This window comes from Oryctolagus cuniculus, chromosome 15, assembly GCF_964237555.1.
Source record: "Oryctolagus cuniculus chromosome 15, mOryCun1.1, whole genome shotgun sequence".
In the NCBI taxonomy this organism is placed as follows: Eukaryota; Metazoa; Chordata; class Mammalia; order Lagomorpha; family Leporidae; genus Oryctolagus; species Oryctolagus cuniculus.
The window spans coordinates 61570439-61596530 of record NC_091446.1 but is presented as its reverse complement, the minus strand read 5'-3'; the positions used below and the strand labels follow the sequence as shown (position 1 = coordinate 61596530).

The 26092-nt window shown below is 56.6% G+C and overlaps 1 protein-coding gene across 1 annotated transcript in view; it reads right to left on the bottom strand.

The window, feature by feature from the left end:
• Positions 1–831: 831 nt before the first annotated feature.
• COL13A1 (collagen type XIII alpha 1 chain) overlaps positions 832–26092 on the bottom strand; it is a 94002-nt gene continuing 68741 nt past the window's right edge. Inside the window, exons 32-38 of the mRNA XM_051823837.2 lie at positions 25045–25080; positions 22619–22672; positions 21676–21729; positions 20723–20758; positions 14169–14246; positions 11202–11240; positions 832–10023 (exon numbers count right to left, since the gene is read on the bottom strand). Coding sequence (XP_051679797.1) covers positions 10021–10023; positions 11202–11240; positions 14169–14246; positions 20723–20758; positions 21676–21729; positions 22619–22672; positions 25045–25080 — 300 coding nt within the window. The 3' untranslated portion in view covers positions 832–10020. The remainder of the gene's footprint in view (positions 10024–11201; positions 11241–14168; positions 14247–20722; positions 20759–21675; positions 21730–22618; positions 22673–25044; positions 25081–26092) is intronic.

The window sequence follows — 26092 nt, the reverse complement described above, 5'->3', positions numbered from 1 at the left end:
AAGATTTGGTTGCTCAGATCCGTTCTCTGGAGACTCTCAAACCAGAACTTTCAAGCATCAGTCATTTATAACAAAACACAGCAAAAATCTTTTTTTTTAATGCCGTTTTCTGAATTGTTGGGCTGTTTCACTGGAAATCACAGGACTGTGCACCTAAGATACCGACCTGTTTTGCTAGTTTTGCCTTAAGGGTCTGTGAGAAGTTCAGGACTGGCAGTGTGTAAGGGGAAGGCAGGGGTGAGCACCAGGGAAGCTGTTTTACCCGGGGCTGGCTTGGCAGGGCAGGAAGGGCTCATGGTCACGTTCAGTGGCAGCCCTGAACCCACATCTCCTGGCTCCTGGCTCTGTCCCCCTGTTTGGAAAAGGAAATGTGTAGTCTCTGCTTCCAGGATCCACCCTGCAGATCCCAAAAGCACACAGGTCAGTGGCTGCATCTCTGATGGCCTAAGCAGTTGGAGAGCCCTAGGCTGACTGAGCATGACTGCAGCGTCAGTAAGAACTCTGCTCCCACCCCTGGACACGGACAGTTGAGTCATAGTAGTTCCATGTATTCGAGTACAACTTTGGACGTGTGACAGTGACAGCTGGTTTGAGTTTCAGATGGAGCCCCAAGAGGTTGAGCAGCTCAGCTTGGGCCCCACACCTGTGAATGGGAGGGTGGGCGCTGAATGCCCCTCCCTGACCCCACTTCCTCTCCTCTCTCTGTAGAGCCATCTTACTCCAATTAGTCAGGAATGAACGTTCTCTTTAATCATGAGACACTTGCCCCTCTGAAGGACATTAAAGTAAAAGTAAAAAATTTCTTAAAAATGGAAAAAAGGAAGAGCAAGATATAGATGATTTGTGATTTATTCCTTGGATCCACTTCCATTTTAGAAAAGAGAGAACAAAATATATACTTAATATTGACATATTTTACAACCGAAAGTATTTACAGCATAGAGAATAAGTACAAAATAGTATATAAAATTCTAGGACAACACAGACAGCAAGGGTCACAATTTCAGCAAGGAATTTTCTGGCTTTTGATTTTTTTTCCTTCTAAGTTGAGAGGCATCAAGATAACTCTTGTCCAACCCTGTTCACTAATTTAGCCAGCTGCTGTTTCGGTTTCAGCTCGTGTGCTCTCCAACAGAGCCTTTGTTTGGCACGATTAGTAAGTGATCTTCCCACATTCCTCCCTTGGGTTGTTCACCCTTGATCTTTGGGGTAACTATGATATCATTGTGGTTCCAGTCATTGCCCCCCATCCCCTGTGGGGTTCCAGGCAGCAGGCTTCCTACTTAAAAGATCACTTGTCCTTTTTGCTAAACTCCTCCACTTTTGGGCAGTAGCACAAATACCTGATAAGAAACAGGCTTTTTTGTTCAACTAAGTCCTTCCACACGTAATATTTGCATTGCAGTGAACAACCAGCCCTGCCCGTTGTAGACCCCAGGCCTGGCATGGCTGTCACTTAGTGCACCAGTGGTAGAACCTGGACCAGAACCTGAGTCTTCCATCTCGCCACTCGGAGACCTGTGCCAGGCATCACACTGCCTGGGACGGGGTTGTTCAGACCAGCAAGGAAGATTTCCCATGGGCCGAGAGCATGTGCCTCAGTGGTGAGCAGGGCCTGGCTCACCAAATATTTCTAGATTGCCAGGTTGAAGCCTCACACTGAAACCTACCTAGAGGTGGGGAAGTGGGGGGCAAGAAGTTCCAAACAGATGAGGTTATGGGGACAGCCAGGGGTCTGTCCCCCACTCCCCAAACACACGAGGACCTGACTGTGAAGCCATCGGTCATTGGGTTGTTAGGCAAACCTGGCCACGTGGGCATTTTTCTTGCCACCCAATGTTTGCTTGGAAGGACTGAGATGAAGAAGCAGTGCCACCATCCAGGTAAATACCTACCACTGACCTGGGATTCAGGCACTGGCAGCTCAAAATCAAAGACAGATATGGAAAGGACAAAACAATCTAGGGAGAGACACGTTTTGAAATAGCACCTGATAATGGGAGGAAAACCACATAGGTAGCATTTAAAAGGACCACGCTTTTCGGGTCAATATCTGTTTATCAAAGAGCTCACTGCTTCAGCAAAGCACTCTCCTCTGCTGAATTGCACAAACAAGTAGCAAGCTTGCAAAACAACAAAGGCGATGAAAAAAATAAACTGAGGGCACCAGAAGAAATGTTCAAAATTAAGAATGATAAGAGAGTCTTAGTGATAATAATCACAAAGAAAGACAGAACTTAAAGCACCAAGATATGCCACAAGGCGTTTACACGTACGAAGCTAGCAACAGTACAACATATATTAAGTTGGCTGTGAAGATGCAAACATTTCTGAAATTAGCTGAAGACTGTTCCGTAACCTCAGCTCATCATGGGAATCAGTGCTGCACATTTAAACTCTGTACATCAAATGCACCAAGAAAAGGAGAAAAGGAAGGTTAAAGGAAAGGGAGAGTCAAGGCAGCGAAGGCGTGAAATCCGATTGCGGTCAGATGGGCCTGGGATGCCGTGCAAGTTTACACTGTTGAGATGGGCAGAGTCTTGCTCTCCTGGCAGGAGGCCATTGCTAGAAGGCCCTGACACATGGTATGAGACTCGATCGCCTTTCTTATAAAGAAAGCTCTCAAACCTAGGGGAGAAGTAAATTCTTTAGAGCCCCTTATAGGTCATTGACTGAAGAAGCCACGGGAGGACTGTGCTCCGTGCAGGCGGCGTCATAGGCTGCAGCCGCTATGGGTGGTGAGGAGAAGCCCTGAAGACCGCTCGCACCCACGGCCAGCAGCCGGGTGTGGACAGGCCGAGAGCGGTGAGCTCCAATGGTCGGCATCACAGCACCTTGGAAAGGCCCTCAGAGGGCCACCGCACAGCAGCTAGTTCAGAAAACCCCTGGAGAAGCCAGACTGCCTCTGGGCCGCCCCTGGTGAGGACAGCCCTGGCCTTTGATTAAGTTGCTGCCTCAGCAGGAGGCTGTGACTCAACACAGAGCTGCTGCTCCCCCAGTGTGTGTGCCAGGGGACGGCTTGTCTCGGCCAGTTGTTACGGCAGGAACCTGCTCTGTCCTGCCTTGTCCTTCCCGGGTGAGGGCTTGTGGGCATTGTGGCAGGTTCTATGAACAATCGTATTTCAGCCTGCAAGAACCTCCCATTACCATATAAAATGAAGGGGCTAATTTTCTCTTGAACACAGTCTTTGTCAACCTCTTTGGCGAGAGATGAACGTTTTAACACGTATCCTCCTAAAACATGCACACTGAGCTCTGGTGGTCATGGCAACAAGAACCTGCATCCTCTGATCACTCATGGGAAGCACTAAGGGTCTTTCAGGGGATCCTGGTTGGCCGTGGAACCGACTTGGTTGTTTTTGGCTAAGCCATAAACCAAAGAGGTTGTTTTTAAGGAAGAAGATTCATTCTTTGATTTCTGCTACAAACACCAAGCCCTGTGTTTCTCTGCCTGTCTCTGGGACCTAATCCCAGATTCCAGCCACCCAGGCACCAAAGGGAGACCAAGTGGTTCCCCAGGGAAGAGATAGGAGCACTACTGCAGGCCGCAAGCAGGGCTCTGCCAGCACGGGGAATTGGCCTGCTCTTTGTTTGCTTCTACCTTTCATCCTGGCTGGTTGGGAAGAGAATGGACATCAACCCAGGCTCGAGGCAGAAAACCTCTTCGGAAAGAACGGACAAGTGGTCAAAAACAACGAAATCCTAATAAGGAAAAGTGTGTTTGACTCAGTGAATCACAGAATCGCAAGGTACAACATCCAGCCCCCGGTGTGTGGGAGCTGGGGAGACCGCAGCCCTTTGTACAGCGGCCTGACCCCATCCTCGGGTCACAGGCCCATAGGGCGAGGTTGGCTGCGACATATTCAACTGCAGCTCAACAGGGAACCCTGGAGGCTTTGCTCATGACCTTGAAGCCAAAAACCAAAGGAACCAAAGCGTTTCTTCACCAGTGGGACCTCATAACAATGCGTTATCAGATTTAGAAAAGAAACTAAAAACCAAAATCAGGGTTTATGTTTTCCCTCTTGTGGAGAGAGTGGTAAGGCAGATCTGTCCAAGAACCGATTGACCTGGAAGACAGCAGGAGGGCTGGGCAGGCGTGGGCACGTGGGGGAGTTTTCTCCTGAGGCTGTCACTGACTGGAGGTGAGCACTTAGGGGGAGGGACCGGAGGAGGTGTCGGGGGCCTGGGGGCCTAGAGGGTGGGAAGGAGGATGAGAATGGAGGCAGAAGAGAAGGTGCGGACAGGGACGAGGGAGCCATGTGGTCTGGGGTGGGAAATGAGAAACAGGAACAGCAAGGGCGGGTGGAAGGGCAGGAGGTGAGCAATCACCAGGATGCCAAGAGGGAATGTGGGCAGAGCTAGAGAAAGCCAAAGCCAAGAGGACGGCCTGTGCTGAGCCCCGGGGTCATCAGCCTTGGGTCAGAGTCCGCTCGCTCTGTGGCTTTGGGAAGGGTCTGGTGGAGAGCCGAAGGCAGTGAGAGGTAGAACCAGGCCAGTTCTCTCACAGCGGCCTGCGCAGGCGAGGAGGCCGGCAGCGCTCCCGGTGGTATTGCAGCAGTGCATCATGGGGAGCCACACTGGCCTGGCAGCCCGGGGAAGGCCCTGGATGTAGAATATTGAGCTCTCTTCAGTAAAAAGACATCACACCACGGTGGGCGAGGGTCTGGCCAGGGCAGGATGGGGGTCTTCGTGTGTGTGGGGCCGGGGGAAGGGGCTTGGCACCAGAATGCCTCATGCGAGTCACTTCCAATTTAAAGGAGAGTTCGGAGAGGAAATAAAATAACTTTTTAAAAGTTGTAGGAAAATTACAAAATTCATAAAAGGAAGACATCTCACCTCCGCATCAGAACAGGGACTACCAAAAAACCAAAACCGTTAGCAAACCATCTGCAAGCTCGTGTTCTTCCATATAAAAGACCCTCTGCCTGCAGTATGGAGAGGTCCCTGTCAAAGGTCATTATCACAAGGAAAAAGTCACCAATTAGTGCTTCCTTCATTTAGGACTCCTCGAACCATTCTCCCCCCCTGCCTCACCTAGAGAACCAGAGAAGTGGTTGACCTTGTGCCATTCTGAAAAGTAGGTTCCGGCTGACTTAAAAACATGCACGACACCCTCAGTTCACTGGACTGAAGTCTAAATTCTGGGGTGACGATTGTGAACCACAGACGTCAGCCTGACGCGCGTCTCTGAGAGCCCAGGTGGACGAAGGAAGAAGCGGGAGCCGGAAGCTGGACCAGCACCTCCGAGGCCTCCTGGGCTGGTGCCCTAAGAGAGGAACACGCCCTCATTGCTCCAGGAAAATGGGTCCTTGGAATTTTAACACCAAAAAAAAAAAAAAAAAAAATCCAACCTGCCGAGTTTCCTCTTTTGGGCCAAAGGAAAGCACCCCCATGAACACTTACAGAATTTCCTTTCAGACAGCAACCTCCAGACCCACCTGGTGTCTGGGTTACCCAGCACCCACAGCGTGTCTCCGTCAAGGAGGGCCCGCTTTGAGCCGCCCTGTCTGGGACCATCAGTAGACTGCTCCTCCAGGGACTCCAGTGCAAGGAGGGTCGTCTACAAGCAGCAAGAGCTGTTTGGCCTGAACAGTGGCACCGACCGCCCTGCGTGGCACTGCGGGCACATTCGCAGAGGCAGCCCCAGCCTGTGTCTCCGGGCGTGGGAGCCCCTTGCCAAGGGCACCCTGCCCCGCAGTGGGCCGTGCTCAGGTCAAGGGTGCAGGCTTCTCACTCCCAGCCTGGAGCGCATCCCTGCTGGCTGGGGGAGCTGCAGGCACGTTTATTCTGGCGGACTTTGCGAGATAAAACACGTTGTCTTTGGAATGAGTGGAGTGCAAGAAAAATGTCTGAGCAGGCCATTTCGCTAGACTTCCTACAGCGAGCCCTGGGCCGGCTGTTTCCTGTCTCAAAAGGTGGCCGTGTTTGATGGGTGTGGTGCAGGGCAGGCCGGTCTGGCTGCATGCAGACACGCCTGGGATCCTGCCAGTTGCCCTGGCCTCAGCCCCGCTCACTTGTGTGTCATTTCTCACAGGGCTGCTTGTCCCATCCTCTTGGCCTGGGGGGACAGCTGGTCACCCACCATCCCTGCTGAGACCCTCGTCGTGTCTGGCTCGCATCTGGGTCCGTTAGCTGTGAGGTCTGCCGCATCCAGTTATATGCATGAGCCCTTGACCCCAAAGCAGGTGGAGACCAATCCAGGCCAGCACCATCCAGGCCACTCTGACTCCCGTCAGCCCGAGGAGCTGCCACACGGGGAGGGAGGTGAAGGCAGGCTCGCCCTCTGACAGGCTCCGTGGGGCTGACACTGGAACAGCAACCAAACTCACCTTGCTCTTCTGCACGTTCTTTAGCCTTCCAGGGCTGAGGAAGGATGTTCTGGCTGCAAAGTCAGAATCCTAGACAAGGGTTAAAGCCCCAGACTGCCCGGGGGAGGCAGCCTCTCTGCCTTGGGCTGGGCACGTGGAGAGTCCCTCTGGGTGTCAGATCCTCCAAGCAGGTCTTTCTTTCCTCGGAACACCCCCTGGCGAGCTCTCTGCCTTGCTCCTGCCTGGCCTCCCTGCTGAGGCTCGGGCCTCCCAGGGTTCCCTTGGTCTGCACTGAATCCACCTGCGCCCCGGGCCACCCAAGGCCACCTGTCCATGGCTGCGGTGCTAGGGTACCGGCTTGACCTGCGACTTGGGTGTTGGGCTGTCATTGATGTGAGACCCTGCCAGGGTGATGTCTGTCGCCACAGTGTCATTGTCCTGCAGTGGACACGTGAAGGCAGTCACCCTGCTCGTGCGGGAAGCAGGCAGAGGCCAGGTGGCTGCCTCCAGCACTGTCCCTCCCACACTTCACACTTCTGCCGCAGGAAGGGGTTGAGGCCCTCTCGAAACTGCACACTGCTGCTGCACACCCCTGTGGGCTCAGGACAGACTCAGGACAGGCTGGGGCGCCGCAGGGCACCGCCCTGCACCTGCCAGGCGGCCAGCGCGGTCGTGCTGGGGGCGTCTCTCGTGCACCACACAGTTGTCCGTTCTCGTCTGCTTTGCTTCTCCAGCCTGGTACATGTGCCAGCTCACGATGTTGAAAAGCACCCAGGAGATAAAGGAAGTAGAGGGGGTGGCAGCACCCCAGGAAGTAAACACTCTGGCGGGAAGGAGCCGAGCGAGGTGACAGAGCTCGGCCCCGGCCTCCTGCGAGGCTTTGCAGGCTGGGAGCAGGATGAGGGCTGCAGCCCTTTCTGTAAGGGGTGGGTCAAGAACCACGATTCTCCACGAGAAACGGGAGTTAAGGGTCCTTGAAGCTGCAGCGTCAGCGGTGGCCCGGCCGTGGGGCGGCGGCAGAACTGGCTGGAGGACGGCAGGTGGGCGAGGCTGATGCCCCAGGCTGGGCTCTCACCCCGCTCTGCCTGGTCACACTCTCAAGCCAGGCCCCTGGGAAGGGCTGGGCCGGCGACCCTCTGTCCAGGGGCTGCTCCTCCATCTTTCTCCTCCAAGGCAGGTGCTTTCCCCCTTTCTCTGGACTTTGGCTGGCTTCACTTCTTGGCCACCAACCAGGGACTCTGGCCCTTCAGAGGCAGGGAGAAACAAACGTTTGAGGACTGGCACCTTCCAGGGGCGCCCTGGGCCAGGAGGTCCCAGCAGTTACCTTGCTGGACCCCCAGGCTCCTGAGATTTGAACCCTCTCTCTCTACCCCTTTTTCTGTCTTACCCCGGATTTTAGAGGTGAGACAGCCCACGCTCCTGCTCCCTGGAAGGTTCTCCCTAGAGCAGGGCCCAAGCGCAAAGGCAGGGGCCAACGTCTGCCGCGCCAGCTCCTCTCCCAGGTCCCTGCCCTGCCCTCCCTCTGGCTGGGGCTCCTCTGAACCCCTCGCGAGGAGTCCGCCCTTCTCCACTTTTTCCAGGTAGAGCCTTGGGTGCCTGACCTGTCACAGTCCCAGGTGGGGGAGAGGCCAGGCTGGCGGAGTGTGGGATGGGGCGTGAGGAAGCCAGGGAGGGACTAATTGGAGGGAAGGGGTTACCACTCCAGCCAGGGTCCCCTAGTGTTTCTGGGGGGTCGTGGGGATCCTCCTATGTGCCAGGCGGCCAGCGCTATGCTGCTTACTCTCTGAATTCTTAGTGCATCAGGGGTCTCCAAAGGGTCCATGGAAAATGTGTGTGATGAAAAACTCAGCACACATTTCCAATTTTTTGGTGATTAAAACAAGCTCATCTTTTAATCCCTGCTCCCTTTTAAATAAACTTGTTAAAGTCTCCCAGTAGAGACCAGCGTGAGGAAAACCACCGTCCAGCCACTCTGGCCCCTCGGAGGGCTGAGTGCCCACCTCCCTTCTGCAGAGCACAGGTCCACGTGGTTCCGTCACTCAGGGTCACGAAGCACACGCATGCTGCACCCAGTGCTGCAGTATCAACTCCACGCATGCTGCACTCACAGCCACATAGCCCGGCGCCCCAGCCCTCCCAGGAGCTGCCCATGCGATCAGAGGGTTTCAGGGGGCTGAAGAAGGCTGGGCCCACGGATGTCACCCAAGTTCACCAAGGAAGGCTCAGGAAGCAGACCTGCTGTGAGTGGCCGCAGGCCAGACCGTTTAGTTCCTGGAAGGGAAGGAACTAGAAGCAAGTGTCTCGGCTTGATGCACAGTGCTCCCCATCTCTTACCAGCTGACCCCAACTCTCCCTGCCTCCGTTGCACCCCATTCTGCCAGAAGTCAGGCTGCAGGGAAGGGAGGACGGCCCTTGGCCTGGCAGTGTGGGGCTGCAATAGGGAGGTGTGGGTGTCTGTGCGCGAGGCCAGCTCTTCCTTTAACCCACAGGAGCACCAATTCTGAGTCCTGGTTGTTCTACTTCCAATCCAGCTAACACTCCTGGGAAAGCAGTGGAAAGCGGCCCAAGTACTTAGACCCCTGCCACCTACTTGGGAGCCTGGGATGGAGCTCCAGGCTCGTGGCTCTGGCCTGGCCCAGCCTTGGCCATTGAGGCCATTTGGGGAGTGAACTAGAGGATGGAAGGCCCCTCTCTCTGTGTTTCTCTCTCTCTGCAACTCTGCCTCTCAAGTAAATCAATCTTTAGTAATTGAGAAACTAGGTTCCCTGACACTTTTACTAAGCAGTGCACTGTGAATGGAAGGCAAGAATATCTTATTTTTATTAAGAGATAAAAACCATGTCCTGTCCCCATCTGACCCAGATTTATGAGTGCTTTCTGAGTGGCACACGTGTCGCCTTGAAAATTCATATTAAGTGAACAGCCATGGTCAGCAGTAGCCGGGCCTAGTGACTATAGTGCAAAAGGGGAAAAACAAAACGGCAAGCAAATACAGCCCTCTCCCAGCCATGAGCAGTAGCATCCGGCCCCTTTGCAACCCCGGAGGCCCTTGCGACAACTGAAGCTTAAACGCTCGATGGCACTCCCGTGAACTGGGTGTTGCCATATTCGTTGCCTAACAGAGTCCTTCTCCCTCCCTCAGTTGGCCAAGAACATTCCCAGACATTTCTCCATACTTCTGAGGACCCCTGCTTCTGGGACTCTCTGGTTGCCCAAGAAAGAATGTGTCTAATTCAGTGATTAATCAGGGCCGTGAACTGCCATGTTTCATTTCTTTTTAATAATGAAAATCCGTTAAGAGCTTAAAACATTCTTGGAAACACCTAGCTTGGATAATATCATAGACTGTCATGTTTATGTGAATTTGTGCATATGTGAGCCAGCCCCTCAGTGTTGGCTGCCCCCGCCCCGCCCTGCCCCTTGGCACCGGAACACAATGATTTATTAAGCATCAGTACTGAGTAAGTGTGCACAGACTTCATGCAAACATTCCAGCTGTACTCACAAAAAATGTATTAGAGACTCGTACAAAACATCTTGTAAACAAAAGGAAAGAGGTTGCATTTTCTGTACAAAATATGCAGTTTTTCTTTTTTTTAATAATCTGTAAGATGCATCGTACTTCTGGCATTTTCAAAAAGTGAAAACTGTATAAAAATAAATATTCTATGTACAAACACACACACAGGCCAATCCACGGTTAGAGGCGTCACTGCAAAACAAAAGCAAGAACAAAACAGCACACAGTTAGTTTCTGTGGGCTTGTGATGTTCATGAAGAAAGGAGGTGGAGCTTGTCCTGCCTTGGATCAGGGCTCCAGGTAGCAGAACCTGGAGAACCAGGAGTCCCCTGGATTGGAAGCTCCGGGCAGGCGGGAAAGCCCGCTTTTACCTCCAGGCACTCCCTGTCCTGGCCACCAGAGGGCAACATCTCTCTGGGCAGCCTTCAGAGACATGGCCCAGGAAGGAACTTAAGGAGCCAACAGGCTTTCTAAGTTGCTTCTGCAAGACACTGTGGACTCCGGACAGTGGCTCTCCTCTCCCTAAGCGCAGCCATTTCTGTCTCCTCACCATTGCTGGCAACCTCCAAAAGGACCATCTTTGCTGCTGGGGCAGGCAGGGGGCTGGGGAGAGGTCTTATTCAGCACCCCTCTGACCTGCCCCTGTGGGCTTGATCTGGACTTAGTGACCCAACAGAGGATGGGGGCTGCCTCCTGGGGTGGCGTCTCCCTTAAAGCTGGGTGTGTCCCTTCTCTGAGGTACCCAGGCAAGTAGGAAGTCGGCCGAGGACCCGGCGTTTCGGTGGTACCCTTCCTTTGACCTCATCTAGTGAGCCAGTGGGGTTCTGAGCATGCCTGGCAGTGCGTGGGAACAGGGCAGGGGTCAGTGTGGCTCCGCCGCTCCCGACGCAGGAGTGGGTGAGCTGAGCACAAACGCCGGAACAGGCTGGGGTCCAAGGCAGTGGTGGTGGAGGCTACGAGAGGACTGGGCGCTGCGGGCAAGGTGGGGGAGGCGGCGCCTGCAGGGGGCAGTGTGGCAGCTGCGGCCTTTGTTGGAGACCAAGGCGGGGCTTTCAGGCTAGCAAGCCAGTGGCTCTTAGGCCAGCAGCCCCGCCCTTTTGGGAGCTGTGGCTGAACTGCTGTGATCTGTGGCAGTGGCCCCAGGCCTATGGCTCCAGATGGCTTTAGCAAAGGCAGATGCAAAGCACGTGTGAATAAGGCAAACTCAAACCTCATTGCTGGCAGGAACTCTGGGAGCCCAGGATGTGGAAGCACAAGGCCACACCCCCACCTCCGAGTGGCAGCATGGAAGCTGTGCCGGCAGTGTTGCCCTGTGGAGCCCCAGGGACACCCACGTGCCCAAGGCAGGGGCGACCTCTGGGGAAGCTTACCTTGTTCCAGCAGCCCTGGACAGGTAGGCCGTCTTCACCCTGTGGTGGGGAAAGAAGGCAGAGGCTCAGATTCCGACGCGGCGTGGGCAGACAGGACAGGGCTAGCGAGGGCCACGCACGCTGGGCAGCGGGTCAGGACGCACTCCCACTGTTGTCTGTTTCTTTACTACACGTCATAAGCTCGAAGGGGGTGGGAAAGAAATGGGGCCGTTTTCCCACTGGCCAAGGTCATGTGTCGCCATGGGCAGGGTCGAGAGGGGCTGCAGTAGGCTGCGGGGTGGGCCACAGGGACACCCTTCGTGACGTGTGAGGTCAGTCTCTGCTGTGGCTCTGGGGAGTGCTGGACTCTCAGGGGAGAGTCACCCGGAGCGTGGTAAGACCCGGGCCGAGTAGTTGCTTGAGGTGGCCTCTGAGGCCCCTCCCAGCCCTCCCACCCTCTACGCATGGGCAGGGGGTGCAAAGGGACACTGCCCCGTGGCCCCGGGATGCCTTCATCGAGACCTGGTTTCTGACCCTGCCTTGGGCGTTGCTGGGAGTGGGGGTGGTTAAGTGGCAGTGGTGGCAGTGGCAGCAGTGGGGTGGGGACAATGGTGGCAACCACAGAGCACCTTATAGGTCAGGTGACGGAAACCCTGCTGGGTCTTCTTGGGCCTTAATGTCCTGGCCTCTAGGGCATACCGTGGAAGGCGGGGAGGCTGAACCAAGGGCAAAGCTGGTTCTTGGGTCACGTCTATTAGGAAGGCAGCCCAGATTCTAGAATTCCAGGCTCCAGGGTGGAGAGGAACCTGGGCCAGGGGTTCAGGGCTGCAGTAAGGGCACGGGGGTCTTCTGGTCCTGGAGCAACCTCACCCACCCAGGCCAAGCGTGTGACCTGCTCATCCCTCATCAGGAGCTGGCCCCAGCGGGGAGGGCCTGGGAGCCCTGTTGTCTGGTGCTAAAATCACCATCCATAGCCTCCCTGCCATGCTGGCCTGAGGTGGGAGGCAGACAGGGCGACAAGAACGGAAAGATGCCGACACCTCCCCGGTGTGATTAATAGACAGGTGACACATGGATCCATGCGGTTATCACATAAAGGGGCCAACAGGGATGCCCGTCCTTGTCCCCTGAGGGCGGTGGGTGACTGCAGGGCAAGCTGGAGCAATGCTCGGGTCCCTGGTGACCCTCCGCCCCGCCCTGCCCCTGCCACGGTGCAGCACGCTTCCCACAACCCTGGAAGGGAGAGGAGCCTCCGCGGGCCACAGCCCCATTCCCATTGGCAGGTGGGGGGTGATGGGAGGGGTGCAGCCAGAGAGACGTGTGATGAAGAGCAGGAGGCCAAGGCTGCCGCTGGCGATAGTGAAGGTGCCCAGGTGTGGGGAGGGGACTGTGGCCCAGGGAAGCTGGGCTGATGATTAATGGGGCAACAAAGGCGCCTGTGTGCGCATGCTCAGGTCAACAGGCAGGCCTGGGGGTCAGGAAGCGGGCGGCTCTGGGTGCTGGTCCTGTGCTCCCCTCCTCCTGCACATGTAGTCCTAACGCATCCCTGGTGCCTGCCCAGGGGCTCTAGGGTCACCTCTCCTCTTCACAGTCTATCACTGCTACGAAAACAGCCCCTGGACTCCAAAGCTCCCGAGGGGCTGGGTGGGGGCGAGCAGGAACCTCTGGAGCCGGGGCCTTGGGTGAAGCACCGCCACCGCTGCTGTCTTGTTAGGATGCTCAGAGGCCTGCAGCTGCAGCCACGCACATCCCTGCCTCAAGAGGGGCTGGGGCAGCGGTGAGCAAACTGCTGCTGCTGGCCCGGGACAGGCGGGGCAGGGGCTCCTTGGCTGTCTCCTCCTGGACCGGGGCAGTGCTTCCAAAAGCTCATGGGAAATGCAACTAAAAGCGAAGCTTGCTTTGGTTACAATGTGCATCTCCATGAGCTCTGTGAAGGCCCCTGCATTCCTGACCTCCTCATCGCTCTCCCACTCTTTCAGTGGTGAGGTTTCAGCCAGAGGACAGACCTGCAGGATCTTGGTCCGCCCTCTGGTTCTGATGGTGCCAGCTGGAAGAAAAGGCACAGCAGACCGGCGCCGCGGCTCACTAGGCTAATCCTCCACCTAGCGGCGCCGGCACACCAGGTTCTAGTCCCGGTCGGGGCGCCGGATTCTGTCCCGGTTGCCCCTCTTCCAGGCCAGCTCTCTGCTGTGGCCCGGGAGTGCAGTGGAGGATGGCCCAAGTGCTTGGGCCCTGCACCCCATGGGAGACCAGGAGAAGTACCTGGCTCCTGGCTCCTGCCATCGGATCAGCGTGGTGTGCCAGCCGCAGCGCGCTGGCCGCGGTGGCCATTGGAAGGTGAACCAACGGCAAAGGAAGACCTTTCTCTCTGTCTCTCTCTCTCTCACTGTCCACTCTGCCTGTCACAAAAAAAAAAAAAAAAAAAAAAAAAAAAAAAGGCACAGCAGCCCCTCCTCCACCTCTGTTCTAGAACTTTGCCATCTCTGTCCCCCAAGACTCGAAGTAGTGGAGAGGGTGGAGTGCGCTCAGGCATCTCATTGTGATCTCATTCTAATGCACAGCCAGTCATCTCGAAGGAACTGCATTGCACGAAGGAAAGGAAGCCCCAGCTCCAGGGCCTGTCTGGAGCATCCACTCGCTACTTTGATCCGGGGCAGCAGATTAGTCTAGCAATAGTTGGGAGAACAGGATTAGAGACAGCCAGAGCGGGCTTCAGCGTGGTGAAGAGGGCGGACACTGAGGTGCTGTGTTTACAGTCAGCTGCAGGAGGAAGCCAAGAGAACATCCCAACAAACTGCATGCAAGAAAGTGCGGCTGGGAGCCCCGGGGCACTCGCCAGGAGGAGGGGATGGTCGGGTCTGCAGAGTGAAGGAGCAGGGAGTGGACACTGATGGAGGGTGCACAATGGGCATGGAGGCACGCAGGTGCAAACCACACACGTGGGGAAGCCCACACCGGCCATTCAGGTGAGGGAGCGTGATGCCATACCAATGGGCACGGGGCATCCAGTCCGTCCAGCCCTGGTAACCCTGGCTCCCCCTTCTCTCCTTTAAAACCTCGGTGTCCCTGTTCACAAAACCAACCACGATGATTATTGAGGTCAGGGCAGGGCCGGCTCCGACTGTGGAGCACAGACCCTTCCCTGGCCAGGATGCAGGACCCTCTAGGCGTCTATAGACCCGGCCTCCATCCCAGGGGGCCCCTCTCTCCAGTTCAGCCTGCACGCTCTCTGTGACCTGTGATCTGACCTGTGTGTGTGCACGGCCGTGTCTCTGCGGGCACGTGCTGGGTCTGGCCATGTCTGTGAGCACGTGCCATGTCTGGCCATGCGTCTGGCTCTGCAGGCGCGCACTCTGTGTGTGGCCATGTCTGCGCAGGCGCGCACCATGTCTAGCCCAGTTTTGAGCATCTCTGGCCCTCCCCAGACGCTAACACTGGGGTCCTGCATCCTGCCCAAGTGGGGATTCAGAGAATTTGAAAGGCTGTGACCATGAAACAAAGAAGGCAAACCCATGGCTTGCAAATGCTCTCCTGGCTTCCAGAGGCATCCCGGAGCTGAGAGCTGGGGCCTTCTCCAGCACTCCATGCCTCCTCTGCTTTCCTCACTTGCACACATCAATGGTTCTGCCTCTTCAGAGAGGAGGGATTCAAAGGGCAGGGATGGAGCAGAATGACTTGCAGCTGTGGTTGAACCTCCCCCTTCCCCCAAGCAGGCAGAATTTCAAAGGAACAGGGGGACTTTGGTAGCATCAGTGTAGCCATTTGGTTCTCGTCTTGGTTTATTTGCCTTCTTTGTTCCAACTTGCAAGCCTCAAGGAGAAAGCAGACTGGTGGTAAATGAAACGTACCAATGGACAGGGGGCATCTAGTCCAGGCGCTCCTTGGTCTCCCTTATCCCCTTTAGGCCCTCTAGAGCCTTTCTTCCCCCTCTCCCCCTGTAAACAATGGTTTAGTCCAAGAAAAAAACAACAACATCAACACTTGAGGCTCATTCACATGTTAGGGTTAGAGACAGAAAAAGAGAAGTAAAGAGGGAAGAACAGATTCTCTTACTGCGGGTATTGGGAGTGGAGTCAGTACCCTCCCCTGCAAGCTCCTGGGAATTTGGCTGCAGTGGCTGGGAGGCAGTGGGAGGCCAGGGCTGGAGCTGGAGGGGAATGTGGCCTGGAGACACCCATGGCCCATTTTGCTAATGCTGAGCCTCGGGTGGGGTGTGACGAACAGAGAGGGGCCCACCTGCCTTCTCTCTGAGGGTCCATGTGTGAGAGCCTTGGGCCTGAAAACCTTTTGTCACAATTGCTTTTCACCCCTGTGATATTTTCTTGGGAGTTAGGTGATTGTGGCTGGAGTGCGGAGGTGTGTGCACACATGTGTATGTGAGCACAGCGTGCCGGAGCACATGCATGTACACGCTTGTGCAGGTGGGTATCCGCATGTGCATGAGTGTGTGCACGTGTGCATGTGCATTCCTTCCTAGCTGGGTCCTTGCAGTCTATGCTTGGCTCTGGTTCATCCATTCCAAGGTCATAGATGGCGATTTGGACATGGACATGTTGGTTCCAGGAACTCATTGGCTTCTGAAAAGCTGCTGCAGATGTCATCCTGCTAGGGGTTGGTGCTGTGGTGCAGCAGGTTGAGCCACCATGTGGGTGCTGGTTTGAGTCTGGGCTACTCTCCTGCCAATGCAGCTCATGTGCTTGGGAAGGTGGTAGAAAATGGCTCGATTCCTTGGGCCCCTGAACCCATGTGGGAGACCCGGATGAGGCTCCTGGCTTCAGCCTTTCCCAGCCCTGGCCATTGCAGTCAATTGAGGAGTGAACCAGTGGATAGAAGTGCTCCCCCTCCCCTCCCCCGCCCCATCCTCCCCTCTCCTCCCCTCCCCTCTCCCTCCCTCTCAGTAACTATGCCTTTCAAATAAATAAAGCTTTAAAAAACAAGTCATCCTTCAAAATTGAACCTGATTTTGTTTTTGTCAGCGTCTACTTAAAGAAAGGCTATGGAGAATTCTTAGAAGCGAATTCACCTCTGCAGTGAATTTCGATTTGGGTTTTCATATGCTGTGTTTTCTTTCTAGAAAGGGGCCAGTGTGCGCAGAGGGCGTCTTCCTGGGCACTCTTCTCTCTGGCAGGCCAATTAGCTAATGCTTGGGGGACGTCCACAGTGTTCCTTAGGGTGACAAGATCTTGACGCATACTGGTCACACAAAGGCTTGGAGACCCACGTGAAGCTCCTGGCTCCTGGCTTCAGCCTGGCTCAGCCTTGGCCGTTATGGCCATCTGGGGGTGACCCAGTGGACCGAAGATCTCTGTCTCTCCCTCTTTCTCTATAACTCTTTTTTATGTTTTAAAAAGATTTATTTATTATTTATTTGAAAGAGTTATACAGAGAGAGGAGAGGCAGAGAGAGAGAGAGAGGTCTTCCATCCGATGGTTCACTCCCCAAATGGCTGCAACGGATGGAGCTGCACCGATCTGAATACAGGAGCCAGGAGCTTCTTCCAGGTCTCCCACGCGGGTGCAGGGGCCCAAGGACTTGAGCCATCTTGTACTGCTTTCCCAGGCCATAGCAGAGAGCTGGATCGGAAGTTGAGCAGCCGGGACTCAAACTGGCACCCATATGGGAAGCTGGCACTGCAGGTGGTGGCTTTACCCGCTGTGCCACAGTGCCGGCCCCAACTCTGAAAATAAAATAAATCTTTAGGAAAAGACATGTCTGCCAGTGAGTTCATCATGAGGTGGGGCAGCAGAACCACTGTTGGCTATTTGAATGGGCACGTGTGGCCCCTCATGCTCTCTGCATGATGAGCAGAGCTTCCTGTTTAGGGAGGTGGGCACAGGGGCGTGGGCGTGTGCCAGGCTCTCACTGTGGCCATTTAACCACAGGCGTCGTGTTAGGTGGGTGTGAGCAATCACTTCAGTCAGGTGCTCCCAAAGGCCTTGGAGCTGTGGCTGTATCCACGTCTTCACTGCTCCCCACGCCCAGGGAGTGACATGGAAGAGGCCCTGCAGAGGGGGCACATGGCAAGTAGGGGGAGTGGAGCAAGAAAAGTCCAGGGCAGAGGGCCCTTTAAAGATAGGATTAAGTGTAGACAGTTGATTTTGGAGGAAATACACTGGAAGCTTGCAGAGGGGAACGGGATGGGAGAGGCAGAGGATTTTTATAGTACAGCCAGTGGGGAGAAAGGTAGGAGGAGGAAAGGAAGGGGGAGGCAGGCTGCGGACAGAAGCGACTGTGGGGAGGGGCGAGGAGACAAGGCGACGCAGGCCAGCAGGACATGTGCAGGCACGCGTGCACTGCCCAGGCAGGTGGCTCAGGCAGGGACAGGTGACCTCACAGCAGGCGCAGGCCTTGTCAATTGCCGGCTTGTAGGTGGCTCCTGGGGAGCCCCTACTCTTCCTGATGACTGCATTGTTAGATTCACCCCACTTGTTTTTTTTGATTGATTCCTAAGTCCTACAACGTTTAGTTCCTGGGCCAAATTCACAGAGTTCCTCTGAGACAATGCGGATCGCCTTTAGCTACCAGAGCAGAGCGTTCTTTGCACTCATGTCTCCTTAGCAAGGTCCCCGATTTGGGCTCTGGGCAGCGAAGAGGCTCCCGCCCATCCTGCAGTGGACATGGGGAGACACACCTTTCAGGGTGGTTTTGGTTCACCGTGAGATAGAGCAAACCCCCGATGGGGTCCCCTGCAGGATGGGGCAGAGTCTGGGGGTAGCTGGACGGGCAGTCGCCCTCCGGAACCCACACGGGGTGGGGCTTCACCTTCCCAGGGGACAGCCTTAGCTCTCTGGCATTTTATCCTGACCAGGGTCTGAGCTCTGTCATGAATTAGCCAAGAACTGTGTAGAGCAGAGCAAGTGCTGGCTGTGCCCAGGCTGTTCCTTGTTTCGGATCCCCTCCAAAAGGGCCGCGCGGGCTGGCGTATAAGAGGTCTGACCGAGGAGGGGAGCGGAGAGGCCCCGGCACCCTGAGAGGCCAGTCTCTGGAACGCGGGAACACCTGCTCCTTCACTCAGAAACCCGCTCTCTGGAGTGAGCCGGCTGTCCACTCGGAAGCCCCGTGCTGTCTGAACCTGACCCCCACTAGGTGCCAATGAAGCTGCTCCACAAAGATCAGGGACCTGGGAGAGAGGAGCTGGTGGGCTCCAGCCACAAAGGAAGGATGAGGAAGTGGGAAGGCTGCTTCCCCATCACAATGTGCTAGGATTGCATGTGAACAAAACTAACAAGACCAGGGCCGGGCTCGTGGCACAGTGGGAGAAGCAGCCTCCCACGATGCCAGCATCCCATATGGTGCCAGTCTGTGCCCCGGCTGCTCCATTTCCAATCTAGCTCCCTGCTGATGGCCTGGGAAAAGCAGCGGGAGATGGCCCAAGTGCCTGGGCCCCTGCCACCCACGTGAGAGATCCAGAAGAAGCTCCTAGCTCCTGGCTTCAGCCTTGCTCAGCCACGGCTGTTTTGGCCACTTGGGGAGTAAACCAGCAAATGGAAGATTCTCTCTTTCTCTCTCTAACTCTTTCAAATAACTAAATACATCTTTTTAAAAAGTAACTCTAACCTCCCCAGAAGTCCATGGAAAATGTGTATTTTTGAATTTAATTTTTTAAAAAATATATTTTATTTGGAAGGCAGAGCAAGCAAGCATTCCCATCCACTGGTTCATTCCCCAAATGCCCCAAACAATCAGGGCTGGGCCAGGCGAAAGCCACGAGCCAGAAACTCAGTCCAGGCCTCCCTTGTGGGTGGCAGGGAGCACCCACCTGAGCCCTCATCTGCTGCCTCCGGAGGCCTTGGTGAACAGGAAGCTGGAATTGGGAGCAGTGTTGGACCCTGGCTCTGACGCGAGATGCAGGCAGCCCAACCAGTGTCTTAATTCCTGTGCCAAACGCTCACCTGGGAAAATGTATATTATGAAAACACTAGGCATAGCCATAAAATAGTTTTTGCACCAAAATAAATTATCTTTTAATTGCATTTTCCATGAACCTTCTGAAGTCCTTTCATGTCTGTCCTTTATCTGTGGGATGGGGGAAAGTATGTGAAACGCTCTGACTCCTGGGCATCAGTGGCTCGCTCGGCGACCTTGACTCCCGCGGTATCTGAGCCGCCAGCCACAGCCCGCCCTTCCGGCTGTGACAGGAGCACTGCGCCTGCCTCCACCTCCATGGCAGCACCTGCACCACCACTTGAAGGGCCGCGTGTGTGGCCTTCAAGTGACTTGGTGTCTCCAGCCAGCTGAAAGCCTCTTCAGAAATAGGTTTAGAGAATATTAATGGAACAGGATAAAGAAAGCCAGAACGTTTTAGGAATTAGTTGGAGAGCAGGTTAGTGTACCAACAGAGAGGTGGAATGACCAAATTTTTCAGAGTCCTGAGTTTTTGATTTGATGCCTCCCCCCCCGCCGCCCCCGGAAAAGTGGCTTCCCAGCCTGCCTTGAAAGGCTGGCCGTGGGTCCGGAAGTAGCTGTCTGTTCTGGTGGCTTCTGGACCTGGTCTTCCTATGGACAACCTGGTGGGGTAGCTCTGCCTGCCTCCTTATTTACAGAATTTGTGGGAAAAACTGCATTGCTTTTGATCCGCTGCCAACGAGGAGTATTTGAGGACATAGAAAGGTTTGATCAATACACTGTAAACTGAAGGCAATGGGGTTACCTGGTGCCGGATGCAAATACACTGATTCTGGCACTTCGGAGTCATGTTCCAAGATCAGAAGCCACCAGCTCTGCCGCCAGCTCTCCGTGGGCCCTCAGCATGTTTCCTCAGTGTTCTGGGCCTTTGCCTCTCCACCTGTTCCTCCCTCTCCTCCTCTAAGATCCTGGGATTTTAGGACCCACTAGTGGGGCCTCTGGGGACCTGCACCACCCCGAGAGCCGCTGTGCGGGAGCAGCAGGTGAGGCATTCCAGAAGGGAGCCAAAAGGCCCCCTGGTGGCCAGGTGCAATACCACCACGTGGCCTGGGTGCTGTAGACCTTGGGTAAACATGTCCCAGGAAAGCTGTGGAAACCAAAGGGAGAACGAGAGGCCACCGCAGGCACCATTCGTCTCAGTCCTGCTGACTCTCCAAGAGAAACAGCGGCAGTAATATATATATTTTTTTAAGGCTTGGCTGCTTACAACAGCTGTCTCCTTGTTCTCAGAACTGGAATTTATTTTCTCTCTCCCGGGTAGCCTGGAATGCCTGGAAAAAACAAGTCTCAGTGGCGAGAATGTCTCTCACTAAAACGCCATTTAGGGGTGTGTTATCAGGGCAACACACAGCCGCACACGAGGCTCCCGTGACTGGATGGCAGTGTGAACCTGACGGCCACCATGGGATTTAGTGTCCCCTGGTCATAAGGAAAAAAATTACATGCCTCGGTGTCAGGCGTAGGCCCCAGGATCTCTGCATGCCACACACTGAGCCCTCACTGAAGGCCTTTCAACTGAGCGTGATTTATCAGGGACAACTGCATTTTCCATATTGCATCAGGAGTCCCCAGTTGGTCATTCCACCCCTCCATGAAGACGTCAGTCACCAGAGCCCACGGCGAGGGCTCAGCCTCACCCGGCTTCCTTTGTCCCCGGGTGGTCCGTGTAAGCCCTGCAATAAATCAGAGGCAGGAGGCCACGTGAGGAGACCTGGGATGGCTGCTCGGGCTCGTAAAGCTCTTCCCTGGGGACACGGTGAAGTGCTCCTATTCTACAAGAGGGGGGCAGTGCAACACGGCGCTCAAGGAACTTGACCTTGCGGTAGACGAGGAGTCCTGGGCAAAGCCAAGAGTGCCGTAGGGGATTTCTCGCCCGACAGCCCCTGTCCCAGTGTGAGTGGTGGTCATCCGGGGTGGTGGTGGTGGGGTTCTGAGGACCTGGTCGGGCAGCATGGGGCGCTCAGGGCAGATGGGTGTCCCCATGGCTGTCCTGCTAGGTGCTTGCCAGACAAATGACTCAACAGCTCCTCAGAGCCTCTTCAAGGTGCTAGCTGCCATCTGCTCTCCAGCCAGGACACATGACTGCTAACCTGTGTGGATGACCTACAAGACGGCCAGGAACGGAGCTCCAGGCTCTCGCACGCAGCCAGTCAACTTGGAAAACAAGTCAACGGGAAAAGAGGTTGCAGATGCAAAGCCAAGTAAGTCCAGCTCTCCAAGGTCCAGCTCCCTGGGGCAAGCTGCTGTGCTCCTGGGCCCGCTCCTTCTTGTATCCGGGAGATCTGGAGTTGACTTTGTGCCTCCTGGAGGACTGGGGCTGGGCCCACTCACCTGCACCCAGCAGAGCTTGCAAGGGAAGGGACTAGGACCTTCTGTTATACCCCGTCCAGTGGCATCTCCTTATCAGGGCCCTGCAGGGGTTTCTAGGCCATCACCAGTGGCCTCGTGCAGCTTCCTTTGTCACAGAAATGAGAATTGCCCTTTGGCCCAGGGTTTGGCTTAAGGTTCTGGGAGTTCTGTTCTGACCGCATTGCTGGTGGGGGGGTTGGGGAGGTGGGCAGAGAGAACCCACCCATCCCATGAGACTCACAGGAAGTCCTGCTGCTCCTGTTGGTCCTGTCACCCCAGGGTCTCCTTTGCTGCCCTGAAACGAGAGAAGGGAACCATAGGTCCTCCCTGCATGGCTGCCACAGCCACATCCATGCCCGCTTTCTGTTCTGCTGTGAAACCCACACAGCAGCTCTGGCCAGGTCCCAGAGCTGTGCAGGAAGCAGGGGCCCTGTGGACTCCAGGCTGGGGAGGGCTGCAGGAGCCTCTCCCTGAGGCAGCACTCTGAAGCAGGCTCAGATGGCGCAGGACACGGGCAGGGACAGGGAAAGCAGGCAGGGAGTCCGATTTCCCCACCCGCCCTTCTCCTGGCAGCAAGGTGGGTGGAGGGAGGGAAAGAGGGGGCTGCTTGTGCACCCAGGGCCGTGTCCGAGCTGCCTTGAGCCGATCTGAGCCCTGAGAAGCCCTGAGGCTGGCTGGGAGGGGCCCACGTGGAAAGCTCTCCCCACCAGTGGGCCTGGTCCTTCCACCCTCACCCTCACCCCTGCCGCCTCCACTGGGGCTTGGGCCCAAGCCTGGAGAATCATTTGACTGGGAGCCAGGTCCAGCTCTCCAGCCTCCTGACTTCTGGATGTCCCCCGGGGATTTCATGAACACCCCCTGCCCTCTGTTCCATGCAGAGGCCCCAAGTCATTACAGGGTTTAGGTGTGCACGGGGACAGTGGCGCCTGGGGCCATGCTAGCTGGTATGTCAGGGAGGCTGGGGCTGGAGCCCAGATGGAGGGAGCTGTCTGCCTCCCCATGTCTGTCCACTCACAGGCACGCCATGAGTGTGCCCGCAGAGCCGGCTCCTCCAGGCTGCTGTGAGGATGACCGGGGAAGGGGGAAGGGCTGAGCCTCCTGGGGCTGAAGCAGTGACCCTGTCAGGTCCCAGGCACCAGGGCTGTGGGGGCTGGCCTGCCCCTCCCTCCTCGTGGAGTGCTCACCCTCTCGCCCTTTGGTCCCGCCGGGCCTGGAACTCCAATTGGTCCTGGAGTGCCCTGGAGAGGTGAGAGAAAGCAGAGGTGAGGGTCCCCGCACCCCAGGAGCCCCACCCAGTGCCTGGCTGTGAGCAAGGAGCCAGACCCAGTTTTCAGGGTTGGCGAGGCCAGGCTCGTCTGGACCATGATCCCTCTGGATTTGGGGGCCTCAGGGGAGACAGTGCCCCCTCTCCCCGCCTCAGAGCCAGATTCCTGGAGCGAAACCCTTTTGCATCACAGCCGAGCTCGCCAAGGCTGAAAACAGCAGAAGGACCGTTGATTAGTTTGCTCCCAGAAGCACCTGGGAGGGAGGCGACCCCCCTCCCAGGGGTCGGACCAGCATCCCCTTGGCTGTCGCAGCTCCACATGCAGCGGGAGGGTCTTCATGCCACAGAGAGTGATGGGGGTGCACACACAGAGGCAGACGCGGGAGGTCCTCCAGCTGCCGCCCACCCCACTGCAGACCCTGGCCGCGGGCCTCGGGTCCACTCCTAGGTAGGAGTGGATTAGCATGCCTCAGGTGTCACACCACGCTGGCTTGGCGGTGAGGTGCGTGGTGAGCTGACCTATGCAGGGCTGTGGGAGGGCCAGGGGCTACAGCCCTCAGAGCTGCGGTGCCTGGAGACAGAGCAGGGCTTGCCATGATGTCACCCAGCATCTCCCCAGCTCCCTGTGTGCAGCCCAGCTACACTTCCCTATTGCTCAGACGACAATGTGGAGTGTGGGCTTGGGCCGCGGGGCTCCAATGGCAATGGTGACAGGCAGCTAAGTGCGCGTTTACTTCCCATGGAAACAGAAGGCAAGGGGGTGTGCAGGTGCCCCTGGCAACCGCGAGGGGAGGAGGGAAGCAGTATCGCGGCGCTAGCAGCAGCGCAGAGGCAGGGACAGGCCGGGCCAGGGGACGGGGCAGAGCAGAGCTCCCGAGTCACCGGCTGGCCTTAGCCCGGCCCCAGAGGCCCCTGGATAGCCGGGAAGTTGCTCAGCCTGAGTGCCGGTTTCCCCATCTGTGCCATCAGCCTGGGAGCGTGAGCACCTGCCCCCTCAGCCAGTGCCAGGGTTAAGGCCTGGCTGCATCTGGTGCTGCACCTGACACCCAGGAAGTGCCCTGGAAATGCTAATGACGTTAGCAGGGCACAACGTTGTCCCTGTATTTTTCTTTGTTTATGATATGGAGTTTTTGAGAAAAATGAGGTCTCAAGTCCAAGGGAACAGAGTACGTGAGTTCGCACTGCTCCCCTCTTGCCCAAGACGGATGAGGTGGGCAGTTAGGAGGAAAGTCGTGCTCGCTGATGCCAGCCACTGACCCAGCTCCTGAGACAGGTGCGCCAGGTGAGGGGACGACAGGAAAGGAGGCACTGTGGGTGGAGGCGCAAAGCCATAGAATGCCTGGAAAATCAGGGTGCGTTCTCAGTGTGCGAAAGTCTATGGTGCTGACCCCACTGACCCCCGGAGGAAGGGGCTCTGAAAGGAGGTCACCTTGGGCAAGCCTCACCTCCCCTTCTTGAGGGCATTCAAGAGCATGAGGCCCTGAGGGGTCACTCCTGGTCCTCCAGCAGCCCCAGGCTTCCCCTGGAATCGGCTGGGCACCCTCCCACCAGGGCTGGACTTCAACACATCCCTCCTCTCCGTCTGCAGGCCCTCGTCTCCCTGCAGGGTCACTCTGGCCGGCTCATGAGGACCTTGGGCAGACGTGGCCCTGGTAGCACCCCGCAGGGTACAGCTGGCCTTGCTGGAGGGAGGGGCGGGGAGCACCTGCTGAGCTCCGCTGGTGGCTCCTGAACAGGAGAGCCCAGCCTCTTGGCCCCTGATAGAAGGTGACCCTGCACCTGGGCAGGCCCCCTCTGCTCTGCTGGTCCCATGCAAGGGGTGAGGGGAGGTGGCAAGGGGGATGTCCTCCCCAGGCTGGCGTGGCTTGTGGTGGGCTGTGGGCACTGTGGTGCCACAGACAGTGAAGGCGGGGCACTGCACTGGGGCTGACCTCGGGGTGCCTCCATGCTGCACCTGCTCTCACCCTTCATTGCTGTCCCACCCCATACACACCATTCTGTGTGGACAGGCCTTGTGGGCAGACGGGAGATGGACAGAGCTCACAGCATGGAGATGACACAGCGTGATGGCACATATAGACACTGTTGTGTTTGCTGGGGATGCTTTGTGGTCCCGGGCTGGACGCAGCATTGGGAATCTGGGGCAGAGCTGTTGCAATGCCTCCCTGCTAGCCCTGGCAGGTCTGAGGCCCCCAGCTGTGTGCCACAGACACCGAGCGGAGCATGGGAACCCTCCTGAGGTCGGTGGGACAAGGCCAGACTCAAGGGGAAAACGAGGCCACAGCGGGAAGACAAGAGGGACCACAGGCGGGGGAGGGGCGGGGGTGATGGAGAAGCGACACTCACCGGTGGCCCAGGCCTGCCGTCCAAACCTGACGCTCCCTGGACGAAGGGCACAGTGTGACCAAAAGAAGGGGGGAGGGAGGCACGGGAGGGAGAGAAAGGGAAGAACAGGAGGGAAGAGGTGAGTAAAGCAGTGACTCTGGACAGACACAAACGCCGGCCACCAAACACCACGGAGGAACAAGCTTGGAGGACAGGGACACCGACGAGGACACGGAGACACCGCAGGTAGGGCCGCCACGGGGCACGCCGAGCCCGGAGCAGACGGCTGTTCTGACCCTCCACGCCCCTCCATCCCTGTTCTGCTTTGTCCTCCTTGAAGCATCTCCCACGCCCCCGCCAGGGGCTTCCACGCCTGGGGAAAGGGACACAGAGGAGTTCCTGGACAGACGTCTGAGATCAGAGCTGGGCTCTTCTGGGTGGTGCTTACATGGACGGGCCCTGGGTGAGACCAGGCCATGTCTGCACCTCTGAGGGTAACCCGTGTTACAGCTCCGGGTTCCGCTACCTGGGTGGAAGCTGGCCCGTGCCTATGCGAGCAGGTGGGAGGAGAAGCCCCTGACTAAGAGCCTGCATTGCCCTGTACTTGAGCACACAGAGCTCGGCCCCACTCGGCCCTTCCCTTGCCGCTCACAAGGGCTCCCGTGGAAAGAGGCTTTGCAGACGGCCCACCGGGACCCGCTCAGGCCACCTTGCTCCAGAGCAGACGGCCAGGTGGGTGGGAAACTCTCGAGACCCATTTGCGTCCTCACTCCTTGCTGCGTGTTGCGTTCGCAGTGGGAATGGACTCTGGCTCCTATCCTGGCTTACAAAGCTGTCCCTGCAACCCCTCTAGGAAGACCACGGGGAAATTAAGATTCCAATGTGACAAACCAGGGGGAGGCAGCGGCAGAGGCTCAAGCCAGTGAGGATGGAGCTCTTGAAAACTGCTTCAACTGAGCCGCAGTCTCAGGTGTTGAAGGTGGGGAAACACGCCAGAAAAGGGAGGTGCTTCTGCCCGGGAGGCGGTGTGGGCAGCACCGTTCTACAAGGCCTTGATAGTTCCTGGGCC